Below are 26,134 nucleotides of genomic sequence, written 5' to 3'. Positions count from 1 at the left end.
GATAATTTGAGAATAAAACAAATTATTCAGTAGTTTTATTGTTTTTATTTGAAAATAAGCTTATTCTATTTGTAATGTGATTATATAATCCGTTCAAAACGTGTCTAAAATTCTCTATTTTTTTATAATCTAAACCTAATCACATCACATCGCGTTAAATAAAAAATCTATGTATAACAAAAACAAAATGTCAAAATATCTTCTCAGTGTTGCCAATCTTTTAATTTATATTACCAGTTTTTTAAACCATTTCGTCTCGTTAAAATGTAGATTTAAAAATGCCTAAACTATTACATCTTAATTAATTATTTCTATAATATAATATTTACAGTAATTTACATCACAAGATGGCTGTATGTCGCGCACACAACCATTCTTTTAACCACAAGGAACTACTATAAAGATCATCGTAAATTTTACTTTTTTTTTCTAGCCACAAAATTATTATTTTATTGGAACAGTTATGTATAAGGCAAGAGGATTATTAATAATATATAACTTTGTGATGTCATATTTTTATATTTTAAGAATGTAGTGAGCCTTTAATTTTGCCTTAGTAATAGGGCTTTCGGGCACAGATAATATAGGAATATGAGCATAGACAAATTTGCCGGTGTGTTTGTATTGCGCATTTCTCAGAGCGCGTACTGATTAACAGATGGTTCCGGTTCCGCTTTCAAATCCTGAAAGAAATTATTGAATTATTTACCAACGCCAATGTTATAATTATTATGAATTTCTATGTTTTTGGTTGATTTCCAATTCATTGTAATTCAATTAACATTTTTTTATTTAGAATATATTTATGTGTACATTCCTCACTGGCGAATGCGCATATAATGACCCTTTAGAAATAAATGTAAATGTAATGTGTAGTACATTTTGTTTGTACATTACTATCTAAACTACCTTCTGTTGAAAATTTACACTAATCCAAATAATTTCTACAAATACGTCAAAATAACAGGACAAACAAAACTCGCCTATACCATGACCAATGTTGGTAACAAAATGGAGAAGTTTCCATTTTAATTAAATCAATTATAATTAAGCTAAAAAACGTGACATAATCATTACGTTAATTTCAAGTAACGCGGAGTTAGAGATGACGTCACACACGGATTTATAATCCTAGCCTAGACGCGGCCCGTATACGCTGTGTACAAACGCGTAGGTGTTCTGGAATAGATCCAAAGAAGTCACAGACAACAGACGTTTCATAGTTAAAGATTGTTTTTTAATTCAGTAAATTTCTCGAATTGATGGTTTTAATATTTTTTTAATTCTTGAACATGAAACTTCTCCATTGCGGTGAACTCAACTTAATTACGATTTTATTGATTTAAGATTTATTTAACACAAAATTAAATATATCAGTATGTCATTTGTCCCAGGTTTTCTGGCCATGCAAATAGGTCTTACAACAAAAAAAACTGGCCATTTACTTGTAATCAAGCCTCAAATATAGAATCCGTCTTGAGTGCCACAACAGAAAGCTGTATTATCGAAAGATTCCTGTAAAAAAAATACCAAAACTATTTCCCTTATAGAGAAATATCCTAACAAGGAAGCACTTTTGTATATTAAAAATGAATATTTAACAAATTATTTTTCAACAAGTTCTCTACTTTTAAAACCACATATCGTAGACAGATAATAACGACCCTTACCAAAGTGTCGAGGGCGAAAGAAAGGCACTTTCCTATCTCAATTACTATAGGTCTTGGTCAACATATAGTCTGTGTTAAATCTATTTCTGTGCAAATTTTTATGCATATTACAGCTGTTGAAGTAATGTGTGTGTACACATAAATGCGTTTGCGCACGTATGTGTACGTTCACGCGTACGTCAGTGTGAACAGTGTACGCCTAAGTACGTTTCTAGAATGTAATATAACAAGGTATGAAAATTAATTACGTATTATTGATCTATATAAAACATTGATTATAAGGCGCTATGTACAAAATAATAATAAAATTGATCACGTAGCTGTCTAATTCTAATACTGTCTTGGAATTTAATTTTATCGGTTTTTTAATGCAAATTGAATATTTTGTGTCACCGTGACCACGCACGCTGTAAAGCACGCGAAACGTTGAAAAAAAATTTAATTTAAAATTATTTAAATAATTATAAGTTTATAATAATAATACATAGCTTCAATCCGTTTAAAAAGTGTTTTCTTAATAGAATATTTGTTTTATTTAATAACTAAAACATAACAATTTGGACGTTTACGTGTTTACAGGAAAGGTACGTCATAGGGATTGGTGCGACGCCATCTTTTCCTTCTCTCGTTGGCGGGCTCTTGAAAATATGAAGCTTTAATGAATTAAAAATATCAAGTTGTATTGACTTTATCTGAAATTGTTTTTCAAATCTTGTCAGCCTCTTAAAATGACATATCCGCTTCGTATGTTAGACCATAAATACAAATACGCTTATGTGTGTGAGTTCTCGCTTTGTGTGTGTTTTATGTGTGCATGTGGCACGTACAATTGTGTAGTCGCACCGAGGGCCAGTGGTGCATATCCTGATCTGCGTGTCGCCGCGTAAGTCTTGGTGGTTCTGAGCGACGCACACAGCCGTCGTGAATATGAACACCAGTTATATCCGACCCTGGTATCTCGAACATCACTTCCAGAAGTAGGTTTTCCTGTACCAAACAATTTGTACTATGTTAAATGCTTAAACGGTACGTATTTAACAAAATTATATGCTTTTTATATAGAAAAAATCGTGTTATGATACAGAAACAGGGTTATTTTAACTTTTATATTACATTAAGATTCTACGAGTGGTTTGATATAGAATCTAGGCGTATAATAATGAATATATTTTTGGCCTCAACAAAAACATCATAATTAATAAAAAATAAAAACAATTCTAACGTTTCCTTGTCTATGGTCAGATCCTATAGATTACGTATTAATAAAAATAATAATAATTCAGTCGCGCTAAAATCCTTAATGGGTCATTGGGTTGCGTTTGTTTCTTTCACTATTACAGTTCATACACACTGATCAGCCTTTTGTCAGTAATATGTTTAATTTTGAAACATGCACCGTATAAGCCAGTATTAGGCACACAGACTAAAATTCCATTGGTGCACAACCTACAACCTCAGGGATGAGTGACGCACACTGATGCCACTAGGTTAAAACTGCTTAATGCATAGACTGAAAGAATTTATTTAAAAGAATATTTCTCTTACCATGATGGCCCGTAATCCCCTAGCACCAGTCTTTCGCTCCATGGCCATAGCGGCAACAGCTCGAAGCGCCTCTTCACTGAACGACAACTCACACTTGTCCATCGCGAACAGTAATTTGTACTGGGCGACCTAAACAGTTCTTATTGAGTATACAAAGTATCTATATAGGTGTTTTTCCATAGATTCTATGGATTTTTTTTTATTGTAGTTAAAACCTTTACAAATTATTTAAAATATATATACAGAACAGATAAATCAAATTAACTATTATCGCCTGTCAAATTATAACCAACATATTGGTTGCCTGGAAGAGATCGCTCGGTAGCGATAAGGCCGTCAGTGCCCCCCTTTTCGTTCAATTATGTCAATTGTGTTATATTTCGGTATGCAATGAAGCGTTAATAAATAAAAATGTCAAAAAACAGGTTGGTACTTGGTTCAAAGAACTCGCTTAACACAAAGTCACACATTAAAAATATAAGAAATATCTTACAATAGCGTTCTTAGGCTCTGTCAGTATCCGAACGAGGAGGTCCTGATCGAGGCTGTGGAAAGGCACCAGTACGGGAAAACGACCAACGAATTCCTGTAAACAATATTTAAACAATCTTATTACATCTAACCAAAATATTCAGGACACTTAGCACGATATCCAGACAACAGGTCAACGTATAAAGTTATAAAATGGACCGGCCCAAGCGGCCAAAACAGTAAATAGATGGACCAAAAAAAGAAACGCTGCATCAAGCAATGAAATGATGTTATTGTCGAAACACAAAGATGAATAAGCTGGAGGAGGCGACCTATATGTGGGTGTCATCTTTGTATATATATATGTCGAGGTTGCGTTAAAGCGATCATAGATGTCGTTATTAGTTGTTAAAAAAGCGTCAAATGATGGCTTTCGGAGATGGCGTTTGAGTGAGGTCTGTGTACGATTCGAAAGTGGGGACGTAACGGGTCGAGAGGTGGTCGCCGACCACCTGTCGATCAGTTTGGTTTTGGACGGCATCCAGCAGTCGTACGCAGAACTCACTGCGCTTTAAAACTAAATTCGATATATGCCACGTGCAACTCGAGAAATTTCTCTCAAATTCAATAGTCTCCAAACTACAGAAAAGATTTAAAAAAAAATCTTTCACCAATTATACCTTGGATGAATAAAATCTCTGATGAACATAGTCTATATAATATTTTCAAAACAGTCATGCGTACGTATGAAAATGTCAATAATGTAGTTAAGTATATCAATAATCCTAATTTACTGCGAAAACTATTAAAAATAAAGCAAAGTACTATACATTTATTTGTGTTGTGTGTTAAATATTATTATAATTATAATAATTTATATTAGTATAGATATATATTGTCTGCGGAATGACAACTAATATAATTCATATTTACAAGGCGTCAACGCGAAAAAACATTATATACATTTTTTTCATCATATTTAGAATCGATCATTACTGTCGAACTGTAATGTAACAGAGAAGTCAATATAAAAAAAAATGTGTTCGTGTACACACGTAAGTGAAACTTCTTTATGACCTTAGTTTCGAAAAATGATCTACTATATGCAACTTTATAGAAATTCGTTAAATAAAGTTAAATTAGATAAAGACTACTAAGATTATTTATTTATAGAATTTCATTAATTTTAATAGATTTAAAGCCTATAAAAATTCATATATAACAAGATTAGATTTTTACATTTAAAAAAATGTGTGCGTGTACTAATGTACACACGTAAGAACTGAAACTTTATGACCTTATTTTTCGAAAAATGTTCTACTGAAGAAGTGTATGAAGTGAGTTCGATGGATCGAATCTTACATTAGCAGGAAGTAAATAAACAATCGTTTCTGTTCTTGACAACTGGAACTCATACAATTCGTTTACTACACGAAAAATGTTCGTATTTTTAGTTACAAATATGTTCTCGGAGCGCTGTTCAAATCGCCATACAAAACCCATTGGCTCGTTGATTTTACTCCATAAAGAATCAAACTATTTGTCAAAAGTTAAGATCTCGTTCAAATTAATTGGAATTAGTGCATTGTGTCATGAAATGGAGTACAAAACAGTAGATTTAAATCGCTCATATAACAAGTACATTTAACAGAAGACAAATAAGTACATTTATGTTTTGTACTATACTATACTCTGATTTTTAATACCTTCAAATTCTGACAGATATCATTTTTTGACATGTCAGAGATAACAAACCTTTTTGGCCGGGCACATTTTTTAAATTGTAATACGAGTGAACATCTTAGTCTATGCATACATTTTATTTGTTAGTGAATGTATCAATTTTATTACGTCCGGTCCTTCAAATTAAAATTATCACTCGCCGTTAATGGATTTACGTTAATAATTAGGTCCCTTTTCATCACAAACAGTAAAAAAACACAAGTAAAGATAACATTTCTTAAAGGTATACTAAATCTGAAATTAATAGGCAGTGATACCAACGAAAAAATAAAATAAAGTAATTAAGTTAATTCGATATATTGTTCGTTGCATAAAAATATTTGTTATTTTTGTATTAGGTCACTTGAGTAAGTAAATATTAAGATTTACCTTTTTGTAGGTAAAACATAAAAAAATCATATAATTTTTTTGCCTTAAATTCGGTCAAATTTATCTCTTTTTCGGTGGAGAATTTTTTTAGTAGCGACACTTATGAAATGCCAGAATTCTACGGAATGAAAAATCAGAATATAGTAGGCTATTAAGAAATTATTGTTTAATTAAATAACACTCACGGGAATCATGCCGAAGTCGATAAGGTCCCTGGCTTGCACCTTACGAAGCCAGCTATCTCTTTCGTTGCACTCATCTTTCGCCGTATCCAATGGCGAGGCGTCGGCCGCGGCCGCAGCGAACGCAGCCCGTCGTCCCGACTTCGGGTCCCACGCGCCGAAACCAAGGTATTTCTCGTTATTGCGTCGTTGGATTAGGCGGTCGAGTCCGTTATATGCCCCACTCGCGACGAATAGTATGTTCGTGGTGTCAACTTGTACCGCGTCACCGCGTAGTTTGCGAGAATTACGTTCGGGTACGGACACAATGCAACCTTCCAGCATTTTGAGCATGCCTTGCTGTACTCCTTCGCCTAGAAAATTCAATTCAATCTATTTTACAAATAAGAACATTATTGAACATAAATTGTCAGTATGATTTCTCAATCATAACGATTTCTTGCAGTGTCACAAAAATATAGTTATACTTTTTTTTTCATAGAAAGCTTTTGTAATATATATTTTATTTAGCTTTGATTTCATAGGAAACTATCAGGAATTTATTCCTTCCAGCATTTTGAGCATGCCTTGCTGTACTCCTTCGCCTAGAAAATTCAATTTAACCTATTTTACAAATAAGAACATTATTGAAAAATTGGTGAGATTACTCCAGACAGATAAGAAACCATAGAAATAAAAATACTCTAAAAATCGCAAAGAAATCGCTTTCAAAGCCGATATTGCCTGTTTCTGCTTTTGCCACAGATTAGATAAAAAAAGGTAATCGACTGACTTGAATACACGCAAGTCAAAGTGAAAAATCATTTATTCATATAGGTAACACAATGTACACTTATGAACGTCAATAGAAAAGAAATATACATTAAATGCTTCTAATTTTACATTTACTACCAGTTCTCAAATCAAGGGCGTAGAACGGAAGAGAAGAACTGGCAATAAACTCTCCACCACTCTTTTTAATCGCCAAGTTTTTTTTTGTATTATACAACGTTTGTAAGGTGCTGCAACCATAACACCATGTTCCACATGACATCAGCAGGAGGCATGGTGAAATAGGAGCACGCACTTACATTCTCGTGAGAACAACACACAACAAGCGCTCGAATTATAACACTTCCGGACAGAAGACTTTAAAAAATAACAACAGACAGATGACAAACATTTATTGGCCTATTTGTCGATATTTCTATAACTTAAGTATATCTTCTCAATTCTAGCTCAAGGCTGTATAAAAAAATCGTTTGAAAAACAGATGCTATGAAATTCATATTTCCTTATAATTACCTCCAACATCTCGAAGCTGATGTATTCCGGGAACTGCACCAATTTTGTCCACCTCATCGAGGAACACGATCCCAGTCTGCGCTCGCTCCACACTATCAAAAATAATATTACAAAACCAACATTACAAGAGAAATATCCCTATAATTACTTTTACCTCTGATTATCATAGTCAAACTCAAAATAACTTTATTCATATAGGTAAACAATTACACTTATCAACGTCAGAAAAGTTAAATTAATTCTAAATTTACATTTACTAGCAGTTCGCAAGTCAAAGGCGTAGAGCGGGCAAGTACAATACATTATTTATCGATCTTCAAATATAATATCATAGTAGCAGTACATACACATACAAAATTTATCAAGAATTTATTTGTTTGTCTTATGGAATGTTTTTGTAATATATATTTTATTCCGCTTTGATTTCATAGTAGAAGTTCACACAAAAAATGACCAGGAGTTTATTTGTTTGTCAGTATGATTGCTCAATCATAACGACTTCTTGCGGTGTCAAAAAATATAGTTATACTTTTTTTTAAATAGAAAGCTTTTGTAATATATATTTTATTCCGCTTTGATTTCATAGTAGAAGTTCACACAAAAAATGACCAGGAGTTTATTTGTTTGTCAGTATGATTGCTCAATCATAACGACTTCTTGCGGTGTCAAAAAATATAGTTATACTTTTTTTTAAATAGAAAGCTTTTGTAATATATATTTTATTCCGCTTTGATTTCATAGTAGAAGTTCACACAAAAAATGACCAGGAGTTTATTTGTTTGTCAGTATGATTGCTCAATCATAACGACTTCTTGCGGTGTCAAAAAATATAGTTATACTTTTTTTTAAATAGAAAGCTTTTGTAATATATATTTTATTCCGCTTTGATATCATAGTAGAAGTTCACACAAAAAATGACCAGGAGTTTATTTGTTTGTCAGTATGATTGCTCAATCATAACGACTTCTTGCGGTGTCAAAAAATATAGTTATACTTTTTTTTAAATAGAAAGCTTTTGTAATATATATTTTATTCCGCTTTGATTTCATAGTAGAAGTTCACACAAAAAATGACCAGGAGTTTATTTGTTTGTCAGTATGATTGCTCAATCATAACGACTTCTTGCGGTGTCAAAAAATATAGTTATACTTTTTTTTAAATAGAAAGCTTTTGTAATATATATTTTATTCCGCTTTGATTTCATAGTAGAAGTTCACACAAAAAATGACCAGGAGTTTATTTGTTTGTCAGTATGATTGCTCAATCATAACGACTTCTTGCGGTGTCAAAAAATATAGTTATACTTTTTTTTAAATAGAAAGCTTTTGTAATATATATTTTATTCCGCTTTGATTTCATAGTAGAAGTTCACACAAAAAATGACCAGGAGTTTATTTGTTTGTCAGTATGATTGCTCAATCATAACGACTTCTTGCGGTGTCAAAAAATATAGTTATACTTTTTTTTAAATAGAAAGCTTTTGTAATATATATTTTATTCCGCTTTGATTTCATAGTAGAAGTTCACACAAAAAATGACCAGGAGTTTATTTGTTTGTCAGTATGATTGCTCAATCATAACGATTTTTTGCAGCGTCAAGAAATATTTAAGTATTTTTTTTTTCACTGAAAGCTTTGTAAATATATCTTTAAACATATGGAGTTTGGTTGCTCTGGTTTAAACAAGACTTCTATGGTTACATTAATACAAACCACAGCGGTTTTCTAATGTAACACATTGTGATTATATTATTTTGATAAAAGAAATTTAAAAAAAAAACAAGCACCTACTTTTATGAAAATTGGTCTGAAATTCAAGACCCTATCATTATGAAGACATCTTTGTGTACTCACTTAAAGTTGGCGTCTTGTAGTAATTTCGCGATCACGCTCTCAATGTCCTCGCCAACGTATCCAGCCTGCGTCAGAGTCGTACAGTCGCAAATCGCAAAGGGCACGTCTAGACATGTCGCTATCGTCTGTGCAAGGAGGGTTTTACCTGTAAGGAACACTTATTTTTAAATTCTAGTCTTATTTCGATTTTAGGTTCTAATAAAATGCAGCAAAAAGTTTTCGTCCCTTGAAAACTTTTTTGTATGTATAGTCCAAACTTAGTCTGACCGAATATACTAGCCAAATGCTTGAAGACAAGACGATGTTAAAGGAAATGATGAATTAGCAAACAAACCGAAAACAATACGAAGGTTTACTGTAATAATAATGCATCCTTAATATCCCTCTCAAATACTTACTACTCGAGTGATATTATGATGGAAGAATAAAAAAAATCGAGCCTGCAAATGTCAAATTAATATTAATTTATTATGTCATATACTATGTTATGTTAGTGTGTCAAATTAAACTGTATTATTGAAGTGAAACTTCTTTATCGGCGTTGGAAAAAAAAACCGTCACATTTTTGGGTTACGCGTCACATTATCCCGTTACGTGCCATCTTTTTCTTGTCCCTAACAGGGTTGATTGGAAGAGATTCGAAGCCATTAATAACAATGATAGTAATATAATCTAATACAATTAACGAGATTCTGTAATAATCTTAGTAGTAATAAGGTAAAATGAAATAATTGTATTATTTGCATTCATGTCTATGATAATAAAAGCTTTTTGTTAAACTTTATCTAAGTCAACTTTATTTAACCAATTTCTGTAGAGTTGCATATAGTAGATAATTTTTTCGAAAAATAAGGTTATAAAGAAGTTTCACTTCTTTCGTGTGTAGACTCGTACACGCACACAATTTTTTTGTATTACTATGAAGGTTAAGAAAATTATAAATAATGTATATGTGATTGTGATTGTCATATCGTATTGACGTAATTGGAACTTAGGAAGCACGAATATTTTTCAATGACGTTTAAAATTGTTAACCCAGTCGACAACTCGAAATCTAGTTTTAAAAACTTTCATACCGCTTCCAGTAGGTCCCAAAAGCAGTACATTGCTCTTGTCAAGTCTCAGCTCGTGGTTCTGTCGCTCCAGTACTTCCGCACCGCCGCCTGTCCCACCCTGACTTAGGTGCAGCAGATCTGGAATAATTTTACATTTTTCGTGACACTATTGCAAATTTTAAAGTTATAAACACATTCGGTGCAATAGCTTCACAGCTAAAAAAACGACAATGAAAAACTTCATAAATATTGTAAAGAAGCGGAAAGTTTCAGTTATCTGATTGTAGCCCACATATCATAAATACAATTTTTGTTCCCAGAAGCACATAAAAAGTTTTTTTTATTAATGTACTATTATTACTATTGTATTTATTTAATTATAAAGCTTGCCGTTAAGTACCAATGTATCAATGTACGTCACATGGATACATTGGTACTTCAAAAAATACAAGTTTTAATTGTGACAATCACTTATAGGCAAACATACCATACAAATAGGGAAAATATATAAATATATAGATTCATAAATATTAAAATCTAAAGGAAAATTGATGATAAAGTATGAGAGTAGCAACTATGGGTATCAGGACTTAGCTCGTCAATCAAAATGTTCAATCTGAACATCGGTAACGTTTCAAGTAAAAACACACATTCGGTTAATTGTTAAGAATTAGGACCATATATTTTATATATTTAATTAATTAATCTACTTAAAAAAATCATTACATTGCGTTACCTATATGAATAAATGAAATGTACATAAGTGTATTATGATCGTCCAAAAAAAATTAAATACTTCTAATTTTACATATACTGCCAGTTCTCAAATCAAGGGCGTAGAACGGAAGAGAAGAACTGGCAATAAACTCTCCGCCACTCTTTTTAATCGCCAATTTTTTTGTTTTTTACAATGCTTGCAATCATTACACCATGTTCCACATGACATATTAAGTAATTAATAAAAATAAATTAAAAACAAAGATTTGTCCTCTATCAGCAGGAGGCATGGTGAAATAGGAGCACGCACATACATTCTCGTGGGAACAACACGCAAATACATAGTCGAAATAACTAACATCACCGCAAACAAGAATTCAAGTCCGCCCAGTCCAAAAATAGAATTAGATAATACCTTTGTGTGCGTGATGCAGTGGATGGTGAGCGTCGTTAGCGCCACTAGTGACATTATTGTATATCCGTTTGTAGTGGTTATATACGGCCACTGACAGCACTTTCTTTGCAAAATCCTGGCCCACAACATGCTTGTTAAGGTACTCGAATATCTTTTTCGGCGGTGGAGGCGGCTTCCTGTAACAATGAGTTAAAAAAAATCAATGGCAATACAACCTTTTTAGGTCTGTGCCTCAGATTTCTGTATCTGTTTCATGACCATTTTAATCGAATAGGCAAGTAAGTTCTGTGCCTGACGCACGCCGTCGACTTTTTGGGTCTAAGACAAGCCGGTTTCCTCACGATGTTTTCCTTCACCGTTCGAGCTAATGTTAAAATGCGCACGTATAATGAAAAACCATTGGTGCACAGCCGGGGATCGAACCTACGACCTCAAGGAAAAAGTAAAGTAAAGAGTTAACTCTAAATAATACGAATAGGTGTGAGTCTAAATTAAAAATTCCTATAAGAAATACAAACCAGGTTTTTTTAAAGCATTTGACGGTCTTTTTCACCGTAGAACTGTTTAATTTCACTTAATTCAGTTTATAGCATACAAATAAAGTGTTAAGTCTCACTTGAGAGCCTATAAAAATTCCTACAGATATAACAAGATTCGATTCTTACATTAAAAAAATGTGTGCGTGTACACACGTAAAAAGTGAAACTTCTTTATGACCTTATTTTTCGAAAAATTATCTACTATATGTAACTTTCCAGAAATTGCTTAACTAAAGTTAAAGTTTAACAAAAGTTATCATAGACGTGAATACAAACAATACAATTATTTCATTTTACCTTATTACTACTAAGATTATTACAGAATTCCGTTATTATATATTTTTTGTTATTAATGGCCTTGAATCTATTCGAATCAACCGTGGTAGGGACAAGAAAAATTGGTAACTATGGTGGAAAAATGGTGGACGTGATGATAATTTTTTTCCAACGCCGATAAAGAAGTTTCACTTCAAAAAAATGTTTTGGATTTTTATTATTTATTGTAAATTTGTACTTGTAATATATTGTAGAATAAATAATTTAAAAAATGGTAGCCATAGTAACAATTAGACATCTATGTTTGGGTCACATGCTTGGTTTTAACTAACAATGTATGTTTACTGATAAAACTTTAGTAGATAAACGACGCAAATCGATAAATGTCGCGTAGATAATACCCGATAACATGTTATTGTTTTTATTCTCATAATATTGATGCTTGGCACCTATGCACTCAACCCATGTTGACGTCATATAATTCGCTAAGGGCCTATTAGGACAAGTTTGATTTTATCATTCGTTGATTTACAGACGATTCTTAAACAAGTCGTAGCCGGCTTATTAATTCAGAAATGAAATCTCGCTGATATGCTGAAGGGCCTTGACAGCTCAACCTGCTCCCGATGAAAACATCGCGAAAGCGTTCATACGTATCTTACATTTAATAATCGATGACGTATCTCAATGAAACAGATGCAGAAATCTGAGATTTGCATTATTATTACAAAAAAATTAAATCTAATACGGAAGATACTAAGGTTTACGAGTTCGTCCTATCTATATGCTCGTGCCATTAACATTTCCCATGCTATCGCCCCGTGATACTGACATTGTTTATAAATACGATAATAAAATATTGTAAATTCGTTCTATTATTATTCTATTTTCAAATATATTGAAGGTCAAAAGATTCGAATGGCCTCGTTAAATTATTGATTCTCACTAATATTTGTCTTCAAATTTCCTAAGATATATAATAAAACTATTTGACCCAAATGTTTCCCATATACAGGGGGTTATATTTTTTTAAATGGGATTCATCCTTGTCACACTGGGTTATAAAAATAGTTTACGACCCATTCTTAAAAATACCGAATATAAAAAAAACATAATAAATATGTCATGCCGTTTTGTAGGAGATTGGTTACGAATACTGTGACACGAGAATAATAACATTGTACTTTAAATGCGTCTAAAACGATTATGAATATATATTTGAAAAGGGATTTCGTGAATTTTAAATTAATAACAATTTATCAAACTCCAAGGTTACAAAGGACGTATCCTCTGCGTCTCTTAGGTTAATGACACAACAAATATTTTCACTGCAATCTAAACATAATAAATTGAAATTATTTTTGACAGTAAAGGTAAAAAAATGTCATACGAAGATGAAGATAAAATGAGCTGATATAATTTATAATATTTTTAACTACATACTGTTTTAAACACATTAATACAATAGAAACACAGATCCCCACAACATCCACATTATCCTAAACAAAACGCAAAATGAAATAATTGATAAATAACGATGATTTGACGTTAGAATTACAGAGAGATATACATCGTTCGATTACTGTTACTCATGCACATGAAAATTCAGCAGACACAGGGCAAACAATTCTTTAAATCATCAGATCAATAAAGTATATTCACACTTTATAATAATCATATAACTTTATGAAAATCACTACAATGAAACAGTTCTTAGACACAATAAAAATATAACAACGATAAAAGGTAATTGACATCAGAACTGATATCATTTATAACAGATTGATAAAAATGTCTAGAAATAAATAGATACATTGACCCGAAATGGAAAGTAAAAGGTAGTGACCGTATATACGGTCATCAACTCATCACGAAATAATCGTATAATTTATTTAGGAAAACAAATTGTTTCACAAGAATTATCCTTACTTTTACACTGTTATTTGTTTTATTTAATGGATGGATTGATTTGTCAGAACACATTCATTTACACTTTTTAGCACAAGAATTGAATAATAATATTAACCTTAAACTTAAAAAAGAACAAGCGCGATGCTACGGGCGGCCTTCTAAGCGATCTCTTCCCTACCCTAATTAAAGAAAACGGTACAAAAATATTTTGAGGAAGTGCAAGAGTGTGAGTGTATTTACTAGGACTTCTGGACAGTTAATAATGTAGAACTTCCCACGAGATATTTTTATTTCCTTGTAATATAGTTAATAATGTAGAACTTCCCACAATATATTTTTATTTCCTTGTAATATAGTTAAAAATGTAGAACTTCCCACAATATATTTTTATTTCCTTGTAATATAGTTAATAATGCAGAACTTCCCACAAGATATTTTTATTTCCTTGTAATATAGTTAATAATGTAGAACTTCCCACAATATATTTTTATTTCCTTGTAATATAGTTAATAATGCAGAACTTCCCACAAGATATTTTTATTTCCTTGTAATATAGTTAATAATGTAGAACTTCCCACAATATATTTTTATTTCCTTGTAATATAGTTAATAATGCAGAACTTCCCACAAGATATTTTTATTTCCTTGTAATATAGTTAAAAATGTAGAACTTCCCACAATATATTTTTATTTCCTTGTAATATAGTTAATAATGCAGAACTTCCCACAAGATATTTTTATTTCCTTGTAATATAGTTAAAAATGTAGAACTTCCCACAATATATTTTTATTTCCTTGTAATATAGTTAATAATGTAGAACTTCCCATAATATATTTTTATTTCCTTGTAATATAGTTAATAATGCAGAACTTCCCACAAGATATTTTTATTTCCTTGTAATATAGTTAAAAATGTAGAACTTCCCACAATATATTTTTATTTCCTTGTAATATAGTTAATAATGCAGAACTTCCCACAAGATATTTTTTTTTCCTTGTAATATAGTTATAAATGTAGAACTTCCCACAATATATTTTTATTTCCTTGTAATATAGTTAATAATGCAGAACTTCCCACAAGATATTTTTATTTCCTTGTAATATAGTTAATAATGTAGAACTTCCCACAATATATTTGTATGTCCTTGTAATATAGATAATAATAGAAAAAAACCCTACACCATACCTGTAGAACCCGTTTTTCGCGTCAGCATTGTCCTTGATGCTCTTCTTCGTGTCGACCTCGCTCAGCACCACGAAGAAGTGGTGGCATTTGTCGCACTTGACAAAACGTGTTGAACTGACGAAGGTTTCCACGTGGGTACAAGGGTCTCCACATTTGGGGCACGTGAGCACCCCATTACCTGACTTTTTGCCACCTGCTGAACCTGAAAACGTTTTGTATGCTGTTAAAGCCCTCAATAATTATTGTACTCATGATTACCCGAATGACAAACGAAAAAGATGTATTTATTTTAATTATAAATATTAAGTCCCTAACCATAAACATTCGAATAGTTAAATAATATTTTATATGAATAGTAGGAAATGTTATTTACTCCAGTAAATAAGTAGTTTACAGTTTTCTCATAGATAATTATTTTTTGTCGTGCTATTTTATAGAACTTTTGTTGAGACAAAAATAATAATACTTGAGTCGAATATTCGTTGCACAGGGCTATGAAATATATCGTTATCTATAGTTTTCAAATATATCAGGATTTTTAAAGTAAAATTGATTATATGAGATCCTTATATCATGAAGAAATTCCATGACATGAAATTGGCGTTTTGAACGAGAGACACAAATTTCAATATTCTATTTAAAAAATTAGAATATATTTTATAAATCAAAGTATGTACTATTGCTATCTATGCACTTTTGCCATCTTATAAGTAGATCCTTTTACAAAAAAAAAAAACGGACGGGAATCAACAAAATCTTTGAATGCGGTCTTGACTATCCCATCAGAGTAGAAATTTTTACCTAGCAACAAGTTATCCAAACTTCGAAGTGGTACTCTATTTGAGCAAGGTCCGGGGAGTACGGTTGATGAATTAGACATTCCAATCGAAGCTCCTCTGCTTTGGTGGCAGTCTGTTGTGCAGTGCGTGGTCTAGCGTTGTCGTGAAGCTGCAGTGGCCTAGGGCGATTGACCAGCCTTGGTTGTTTAGCAGCTAGCTTTTTCATCATGGCTAACAGTTGCTGACAATAGACATCAGCCATAATCGGCTGTGTTCACTGTGAACGACCCCGGCACTCCACCAAACTTTTTCGGAGTCAATTTTCGCTTGGGGCAAGATTTGGCTTGTTCGGCTGGGTTCAGCAAATGCGATGAGCGCTACCGATTATCGTACAGGATCCACTTTTTATCAAAGGTAATGATTCAATTTAAAATCCTTTATCATTGTACCGGTGGAGTTACGTAACGTCGACGCACGTTTGTCGATTTGCTTCACTCAATTAATGAGCACCTTTCAAACTTTTCACGTACCCAATTTGTTCAAGTGGATTAATACAGTTTCATCACTAATACCGCAGCCTGCAGCTAACTCAGGCGTAGTTTGCTCTTGCTTTGCTGTTTTGACACTGCCGCCATACACTTTGGCTACTCGTATGGTTTATGCTTTCCATTTTATGAATAGAGTGACGCAAAGAAAAAAAACTAAACGGAAAAATTCAATCATGGTTTTCGAAAAACAAATGCACGCTGTAATAAAATGAATTTGGAATTCCTAACTTAATAGAAGATTTGAGATCAAAGTGACCAGTACGACAAAACGCCAATTCATTTGTAAGGACCTAACATATAATTCGTATGACACTCGAATACACTATAAAAGATAAAACCCTAAAAACTGAACTATACATTGTTTAATAGAAATCTTTACATAATTTATACTTCTTGTGTGGATTAGCTGTTTTACTTAAGATAAGCAAAATATATTTTCAAAGACTGATCACTCTTTAAGAAACAAACCTAATACTTTTTAATAACCAAAGTGTTTTCATACGAACATATTACTTATTGAATACGATATATATATTTTAAATAATCTAAATATATAATATCAAGGTCGTTAACCTCACGCGCTTATTATTTTCTTTGTTTACGTTTTGGCACTTGAATATATGAATTAGAAAAATTGATTTACATTATCATAATCATACAATGTTTCAATTGAATTTTTTAACTCGCAGTTTATAGAAGAAGACATAGATAAAAGAAGAAGACTTCGTTTTGCCTTTATGATTTTTGTACTTATACTACCTTTTGATTAGCTACATACCAAAATACGCAACATTTTGCTATACCACCCCATATAGACTGTTCGGTTTTCCGGAATAAAAATCTAGGTACTAAATAAAAGTACATTCTTCAATCCGTAAAAACCTCAACAGTTCATGAAACAAAAAATCTTCGCGAGTTGGGCTTAACAACATTTTATGATTAAAGTTTAGTTATATAACGAAATATCATACGCGGATTTTAAAAAATATTTTGTATTACTATATTAGGCATTTTAAAAGCCACGTCTTGGTAAAGGCTATTTTGTAGCGGTCCCGGTGTATCGACAAGGCCACAGATAAAAAATTTCGTAATAATTTCAGAATCAATATTTCACCTGTTTCGGTTTTAAGTGTTTAGTGCCTTCTTTTCTGTCAACCAATTATACATATGATTTTCATATACTATCATAGATTATAAATAGTGCTGCTACTGCACTGGCAGAGTCGAATAAAAAAAATTAAAGTAGAATCCGTAATTCGAAATTCAAATATCTACCTATTGTGTTATTCACATCTCAGTGATAATATGCTTTAAAACTTTACTATAAAATATCCAAGATGTAATGGAGTTGTTTTCATTGATCAATTATCGAGTTATAGCATTAACCTTGGCACATACGGGTAAGAGCGAGGCTTTTGACCGGCTCACATGCGGTCAAGCGATGTTATAACCTTGCTTCAAAAAACCCGCCTTGCCATATTTTGCTAAGCTTTTATACAAGTAAGATCAGTACTCTTAAGCGCGTTTAGCATATCTTGTTAGAAATGAGAGCACGAATTCATCTATATATTGGGTTACGATTCAGAATCGAGACTAAATATGGATTTTCACATAAAGGAGTGGTAGTGGCGGAGACATGGCGCGCTAGAGCTCGCTTAGATCTTACCGGTAATATTAATACGTAAAAAGGAACTCCTTTAAGCTTTTCGTGAAGAAGAGTGAGAATCGTGCATACTAAATAAAGTTCCAACCTACCAGTACTTGCAGCATCTTTGCCTGCATGTGGCGGCCCTGGGGGCTGTTCCGTGGGACTCTTGCACAAAACGGCGCATGTACTGAAGGAACGGGGACTCGAGCGGCGGAGACCTCGACATGACTGCGCAGCACCTAAAAAGTATTTAATTTATCATCACAACAAGTACCTTAGAAATTTTCCTTTTTCTATTAAATACTAGCGGAAACGACCATGTTATACACACACGCCCTAAATACATTCTCGAATCCACTGGAACACACAAAAAATTCATCAAAATCGGTCCAGCCGTTTGATTACAACCACGAGCGCAGAAGATTTATAAATGTAATAGTTAGCCATATAATATGGCTGTTTTTTTACGTGTCTTTAATAAAACTATAGTAAATAACTTTTTATAGAAATTATAGTTTTCCCAAAATAATATAACGACGAACAATTTTTGCATAAATACAATTGTTTACTTTATTTTTTATTAAATTGAATTTAACAAAACGAACGTAAAATGTTGTAAAATCCGAATTCTAAATTATTAAAATGTTCAGGGTTTTTTTTTAATTTTACCTTACATTCATTGAACGATATTATAAGTCATTAGCTACTAAGCAAAAATAGGTAAAATCATCATCAATTTTTCTCACTGGATTTTTTTTTCTATAACCAGTCACAATCACGAATATGGTTCGAATAAATTTAACCTTATTTAATACATATAGAAAGTACTATACATGCCAATACATAGTAGATTTCAAATTAACAATTGCGAAATTATGCAATACATAAATAGTTTTAGATTGCATTATACAAGGCTAAATATTTTCATACATTAATATCAGACTACCATCGCAACTGATATTACGCAATAGTTTCTTTTACAATTCAATTTAAAATATACGCAACTTTCGAATAATTTTCATATACATATTTTTTTCCTTTTAATTGCAGTCCTGCTTATTATAAATACCTAATTTGAAGTCCCGTTACTCAAAAGGGTTGGTTAATTACTACTTATATATAAATAGACAGCATGTCTTATCAAGATAATGTCTACGAACTAACGAATAAAACAAAACAGTGGCGCTACAACCTTTTAAGGTCTGGCATCAGATTTCTGTATGTTTAATTTGTTTTATTTTTGAATAGGCTAGTAGATAGGTTATGGTTGACACAGGAGGTCTACTGTTATTACTACTGTTTTGGTCTAAGGCATGCTGGTTTCTGAACGATAATTTCCTCTCCGCTCGAGCGAGTGTCGAAGCGCACTTTAAAACTACGTCCTCAGGAATGAGAGTCGTACGTTCAAAGCATTTGTTTTTACTTGGGGAAACGCATTGCGATTATCCGGCCGCGGCACGACTGCTTAGTGCGAGAGGGTTATGTAGGACTCACGATTGTGCATACCTATTCAAACCCTAAGGCGCCACCAACAATGCGGTAACAGCAGAGCCTTATCCGCTTCCCGACATGCAATGCGGCGGTCGCGTCCGCCTCTCTTCACCCATTATGGTTTGTGAAGATACTTGACACAGCTAGTAGCCTTCACGGACCGGGCTATACGCCTTTACAAATAGCTAGGGGAGATCGGGTCCAGTAGTTGCAGGGATGGATCACAATCCCTTCTTGTGAATGCATGGACCCCTGCTTATCCGCTTGGGCACTTTTAAGGTGGCGAGGATTAAGCCTGCCTTCGGTTTCTTTCGCGGTGGCGGGTGGGCTTCGGGACAAAGCTCATGGAGCCTGTTGAGGTGTCCTTTTCGCCTCTTCTTTGATTTTCATGAACGCCTCGCAGGAATTGTAAGAAAGTTTCCACGGGCCGTCATTTCCCGCGCTCAATAAAGCTTTTACTACGTTTGGTAGTATTGCGTCCTCGCCCTGGAGTGCATCTTGCAAAGGTCTCCTTTCCGCCTACCATGCTGGCCACTCCCTCAACATACGCTGGGCGTCGTCCCGGCTGTCTCCGACACAGTGGTGGCAGGTTGGGGCCTCCTCACATCCTACTACTCTATGCAGATAACTACCGACACATCCGTGTCCGGACAGCATCTGCACAAGTCTATAGCTGAGCTGGCCCCAGCGCCTCCTCACCCAATGTTGAAGCAGGGGTCTGATGGCTTCGATAGTATATTTACCGGTACTTGCGCCCGCCAGCTCGCTTTCCAACTCTCCTAGCATTTCTTGGTCTTCCAAGACTCACCACACGTTTATTTCTTTCACTGGATGTAGCTCAGTCTTTAACTGGCTTCGGCCCTCCGCCAATATACTATAACACACACTGCGTCATAGTGCCGTCAAAGAGCTCAAATTATTAGGCCAACACTGCTCTATACTAAATTAACCTATTCGAGATTCTCTCGTTCGTTTTTCTCAGATATTGTAAAGGTAACAACAAGCTTACTTCGCAGTAATGTTAGGATTGCCCATTATGAACATTGTATGTTGTATGTACTTTCCGTCAAGATAACATTGTTACTGCTACTCGTGTTGCTGATTTACAGAGTATTAGTACTGTTTACGTGTTACTTCTTCTTATGCAAACTTTAACCTATAGTAACTTTTACATTTACGACCCCCATTTAAAGTCGACAGACTGTGATACAAGGTCTTTGGGTTTTTCCTAGATTTTCTACCATTCAGAGACTGGGTGAGCAATACCCAATAAACCTATCTTGGTTAATCCCTGAAGCGAGAGCCCGAGTACGAGGTCGCTAACCCATTCTACTGGGGCTTTAAAGGTTCACCATTTGCAATTGATCCAAACCCGACCTAGGATGTATTGATACATACGTCTTTCGGCCAAACAGGCTCCTATGGTAGCAATCAGCAGTAACTACTGTTAGTCAATTACAATGTTCATAATAACAGTAATAACCATACATTATGCAAACCACATTATTACACTACTGTATATAAAAAGCTCTTATAATCATCAAAGTAGGTTAGAAAAGAAACTTGTACAATTTGGAGGGATTCCGTTGGCGCCAGACACGCTGCGTTTAAGCGTGACAAACACTGTAGTCTACAAACAATAGAGGTGAAACTCATTGTTCTCTTTACAACCATAAATTTAAACAAAAATACGGATTACCTTTACTTAAACATGTGTGTGGAAATAACCAAGAAAAAGGTGGCTTTTTACTAAACAGCCTTTGGCAATTAGCCTTTTAGCCCACAGACTTTACGCTGAATCATATATCAATATAAACTTTTTAAGGCTTTCGCTTAGTTAACAAATCCAGAATCTAACCAAGTTTAACCACTGCCAGGTTTTACACTATGATCAGGTTTCACAAGGCACTTTCGCTCTTAACAAATTGTAAACGATAACGACTTAATAATCGCATCGATTTAGGTATTTTTCCGCTGCATTAAAGTGCTCTTTTGCATACGTTCCACAAAAAAATGCAATGAAAGCTAAGTTTAGTAATATTTATTAAATTACATTTGTTTGGCTATAACTAATGTTAACCTCAATTTTGTTTTACTTTGCTACATTACTGCATCACTGCCTAACAGTGCAAGCCGATTTGTCATGATTCAATATTACATAAAGGTGTTAAAATACAGGGCTTTCCAGATTGTTGCACTTCCTGGTAGCTACTTCTCATGCTAAAGGAAAATAACATTAAGGAAAAGGACATTATGCAATAACTTTACGTCTTAAGAACGGCTTATCGCAAATCTTTATGAGGTTTTACTTTCACATACTAAAGTAACCTTATAGAGATTTTCACCATTAATAACAAGTTATTAAGAGGCCTACAACGCACTCGCGATCATTTAATACCAGAGGACCCTCCTGCACGTTTGTAATGTTCTATATAAAACAAATGTGTGCGTGTTCTAGTGTACACACGTAAGAAATGAAACTTCTTTATGATCTAATTTTTCGAAAAATGATCTACTATATGCAACTTTACAGAAATTGGTTAAATTAGATAAAGTTTCACAAAAGACTTTTATTATCATAGGCATGAATACAAATAATACAATTATTTCATTAATTGTAATTTATTGTTATGTGTTTTTGTTATAAATGGCTTCGAATCTCTTCGAATCAAGTAGGGACAAGAAAAATATGGCGCGTAACGGGAAAATGTGACGGTATTTTATTTCCAACGCCGATTAAAAAGATTCACTTCAAAACAGTCTATAAATTAAATCCAAATTTTGTTCACAACCAAACTAAACAAAACTTTATTTTTACTTTTGTTTCCTTACAAAGCAGATGTTTTCTTTTTCATTGTATTTACTTTTCAAAACTAAAAAACGTTTACTTTGCCATTACTTATTAATACAAAATCGATTGATCGAGCAAAAACGTTGCGCAAGATTTGGCATGTTTTTATTTATCGATGCGCTGTCCAAATTCTGTATTTGACAAACTTTCCATGATTCACTTTCGATTCAACATTTATTGCGAGTACATTTTAGTACTCGAATATTTACAGCACCATTTTAAAGTTACAATTGATATTTCAATCTTATCAGTTCACGGGGATAGTTAGTCCTACAGACTTATAATAGAAAAACACTTTGTTTTTTCACATAACGGGGTTGCAAACAGGCAGGAGTCTCATCTGATTTTTAGTGACGCCGCCACTCTTGGACTCTTAGCACTTGGCACTCGCAAGTGCCTTGCCAAAAATAATGACGATTTAATATGTTTAAGCCTTTTTAATTTTCCGGTTAGCGATATTTAAGTAACAAGTGGGCATAAGTAGTACATATATCTAGAAAATCGTAAACCTATGATAGATAAGAAAATTACTCTCCAAGGTTTTTAAGATTTCATATGAAAAGTACGAAAATATTGTAACAACAATGATATCCATGACTCATACAGAAACAGGTCGCATATGGTAATATTAGTTAATCGGCCTTTTAATTCATTGTTTACTGACCTCGGGTGCACCTTGATATTCAGGTTCTTACTTCTCATTGAACTCTCATAATTCGAGCTTGACTCTGACCCGATTTTTAAATTTCATATCCAATAACCAAGGTTATTTATGAAATATATACAATTTCATATTTAAATATATCTATCATCAACAAAGTTAAGTTTATTAGAAATTATTTTTAATTCCCAACCCATACACTAATAATCCCTGCGCGTGTCTGATGAGTTGCCAATATTTACATGTGCATACAATGTTCACAACATATATATAACAACTCTCACACAGGATGGCCAAAAAGTCGTGGATCATCAGCTGCAAAAAAATGTTTACGGGAAGTCCTTGAACTCAACCCCTGCGTTATATAGAGTTATAATTTATTTTTTTGGTTTATAAGAAAATTGACGTTTTTAACTAATTCTTAATAAAATTCGAAGAAAATCTACACCTGTATCTTTTACATAATTTTGACACGATTGGTACTAATCAGTCCTTGCGTTAGACATGCTATTTATGGTTGTTTATTGAAAATAATATTGAGTTTTACGAAGAAAAAAAAAACTTAAATCAGAACTTTTATTTACTTCGGACCCCACTGTGAAAAAAATATAAACTGTATAATATAAATATGTTACTGTATTTGGATTCTGAAAAGGTATTACAAATCGCGATGAGTGGTTCTAATATCTTTCTAGAATGAAAAAATGAAAAAACAATAAAACGATTGTGAAACAATTGTTTTAATAAAACAATTTTGTAGCTGATGGCCCCCATCTAACCCCTAGTTGTGTTTGATCCGCAATTTTTTGGCCAACCTGTATATGTCTGTGACCCAAAGTTTTTTCTATTATAAAGTGAACATAAATTAACATTTCCATAAGAGGGAGGAAGATTCCTATGATGTACCTACAGATATAAAAATCCTGAAGGTGACATCAACAAGGTTTCTACAATCCACTTTTTGTTCAAATTAATAATGCCAACCAGTAAAATTGTAATTAATCTCATCCTTACAGTTACATGTAATGCTATGCGAGTAAAAGAAGTGTTTAGACAGTAAAGTACTTAAAAATGTTATAAATAATTAGATGGTAATATTTGTTACACAATTTGTTTAATAATATTTCTTCTTAGATCTTGTTCACTGACAGTACTGTCACTGGGAGTGCTGTCAAAGGGAACACCAACCTCAACCAAAAAGTTCGATGACATTTATAAGGAGTACCCTTTTGATCCATTTAAATAAAAAAATTACTATATGCAACAACGAAGGTAACTAGAGGTATAATTTTAAAACTTTAAGCAATTATTTTTGTTACTGAACGTAAAACAATGATCAACTAAAAATGTAAATCGAAGCCTTGAAATACAATGGCTTATTTTTGGAAAGTGAGTATAATTGTTAAAGCCTGCCTTTTCTTTAAAAGTACAACTGTTACACTTTCTAAAAAATTTCAATATTCAAATATTTTAAATTTTTACAATTCACCAATTCTCAAGTTATTTTTTTTTATAAATAATTTTAAGCTTGGTTGGATTTAAATTACTTTGACTTTTAAGAAGTCACATGTGAAAGAATATTCACCAGGTGTTTATATTTAAAATAAAACTATATTAAAATAAATATACTTAAAATTCATATTCACTCCTTTAAAAGATTCCATTCCAATTTTTTCAGATTTTGCAACTTAAACACAATTTTAGATTAGATAGAATACTGTACATAACGAATATCATAAGCCTTACTTATTTCCTTTCTATTATATATAAGAATGTAATGGTGATGACAGTACTTAGTAGTCTTAGGAATATTTCAATAATTTTACTTTGACTATAACAAAAATAATTATTTATTTTTGTAAATGTTTACACAACATCTTAAACAGTATAGTTAAACAAAAGAAACAACTAAACTATTGAATTCATAAAAATATAAGTAAAGCAAAAAATATTTTATGTGCAGCAAAATATTACTGTAATTAAGTTATGACAATTAAATTCCAGTTAATACATCCGCTTTTTTACTGTAAATTAAATAAATTATAACCTTTCCACAACATAGCTGCTTATTAAACCAAGGCTTAATACTAATATTACAAAACAAAAATATGGTAATGACAACCATTAGTTGCATTTTGTTTTGAACATAATTTTCATGATAATTTATTCTACATTATAATATATTTCAATGTCAGCGTTTGCATTTCACGTTAATGACCTTCCACAAATTCAAACCTTGGTACTCGAAATCTAAGAGTATATGTTTAAAGACTTCTTAACTTTATCATATTTATTCCAATAAGTCTTAGTGCAAATATTTCTGTTGACGTAAACATGTACACGAGTAACTGTTATATTGCGTCGTATTTCGTTGGGAAAAGGCCAATATAGAACAAAACAATGACTTAATATACTCAGTACTCACCCGATGTCAACTGCGAATTTCTCCTAACAGCAATTCTTCCAACCGATACCAAACTCAACCGAACCGTACTCATTTTGTAGAATTATGGGCTTATTTACGCGAAAATCACATTAGCTCGCAATAAACTCAACAAAATGAAAGACGAATGCAAGGGAAATGCTGAAATTCTGCTACAATTAGTGGTTAAATTTTTTATTGTATTTGTTTGTCAGTGAGAGGTCTTTCTTGTCATGACGCAACACTTTTATAGTCAACACCGACTCGAATAAAATAAATCAACTAAAATGTAAACACTACCAACACTTTCCTATTTTTGCAAACCGTTTGAAAATAATATAGTTAAATTTTATTTTCTTGCTAAATGAGCGGCCATACTGATTGTCACAGCTGATTTTGATGTGTGATTTTCTTGCGCACTCCACGTTGTTTTCGTACCTATATAAAAATTTAGCGCCATCTTGTGATACCTTGTATAATTACAATGATCTATACTCTACTACTATTTACGGAAACAG

The 26,134-nt window shown here is 32.8% G+C and overlaps 1 protein-coding gene across 3 annotated transcripts; it reads right to left on the bottom strand.

The window, feature by feature from the left end:
* Positions 1-25: 25 nt before the first annotated feature.
* Positions 26-26,049, bottom strand: LOC123707742 (ATP-dependent Clp protease ATP-binding subunit clpX-like, mitochondrial). Of its 3 annotated transcripts, XM_045658062.1 has the most exons (13): positions 25,620-26,049; positions 18,299-18,430; positions 15,217-15,418; positions 11,305-11,480; positions 10,194-10,310; positions 9,118-9,262; positions 7,265-7,356; positions 5,984-6,333; positions 3,709-3,801; positions 3,216-3,344; positions 2,514-2,657; positions 1,446-1,515; positions 26-683 (listed from the first exon to the last, which is right to left on the bottom strand). In XM_045658062.1, exons 1-12 carry the CDS (start codon positions 25,690-25,692, stop codon positions 1,459-1,461), a joined length of 1,710 nt encoding a protein of 569 aa, XP_045514018.1. In that variant the 5' UTR covers positions 25,693-26,049; the 3' UTR covers positions 26-683; positions 1,446-1,458. The 3 variants fall into 3 exon arrangements, with proteins under 3 accessions (XP_045514018.1, XP_045514019.1, XP_045514020.1); XM_045658063.1 differs by lacking the exon at positions 1,446-1,515; XM_045658064.1 differs by lacking the exon at positions 1,446-1,515 and having other exon boundaries at positions 2,498-2,657; positions 25,620-26,048.
* Between the last annotated feature and the right edge of the window lie 85 nt (positions 26,050-26,134).

This window comes from Pieris brassicae, chromosome 3 (genome assembly GCF_905147105.1).
Source record: "Pieris brassicae chromosome 3, ilPieBrab1.1, whole genome shotgun sequence".
NCBI lineage: Eukaryota > Metazoa > Arthropoda > Insecta > Lepidoptera > Pieridae > Pieris > Pieris brassicae.
Note: the sequence above shows the minus strand (reverse complement) of the source record. Positions and strands in the feature narration are given on the sequence as shown.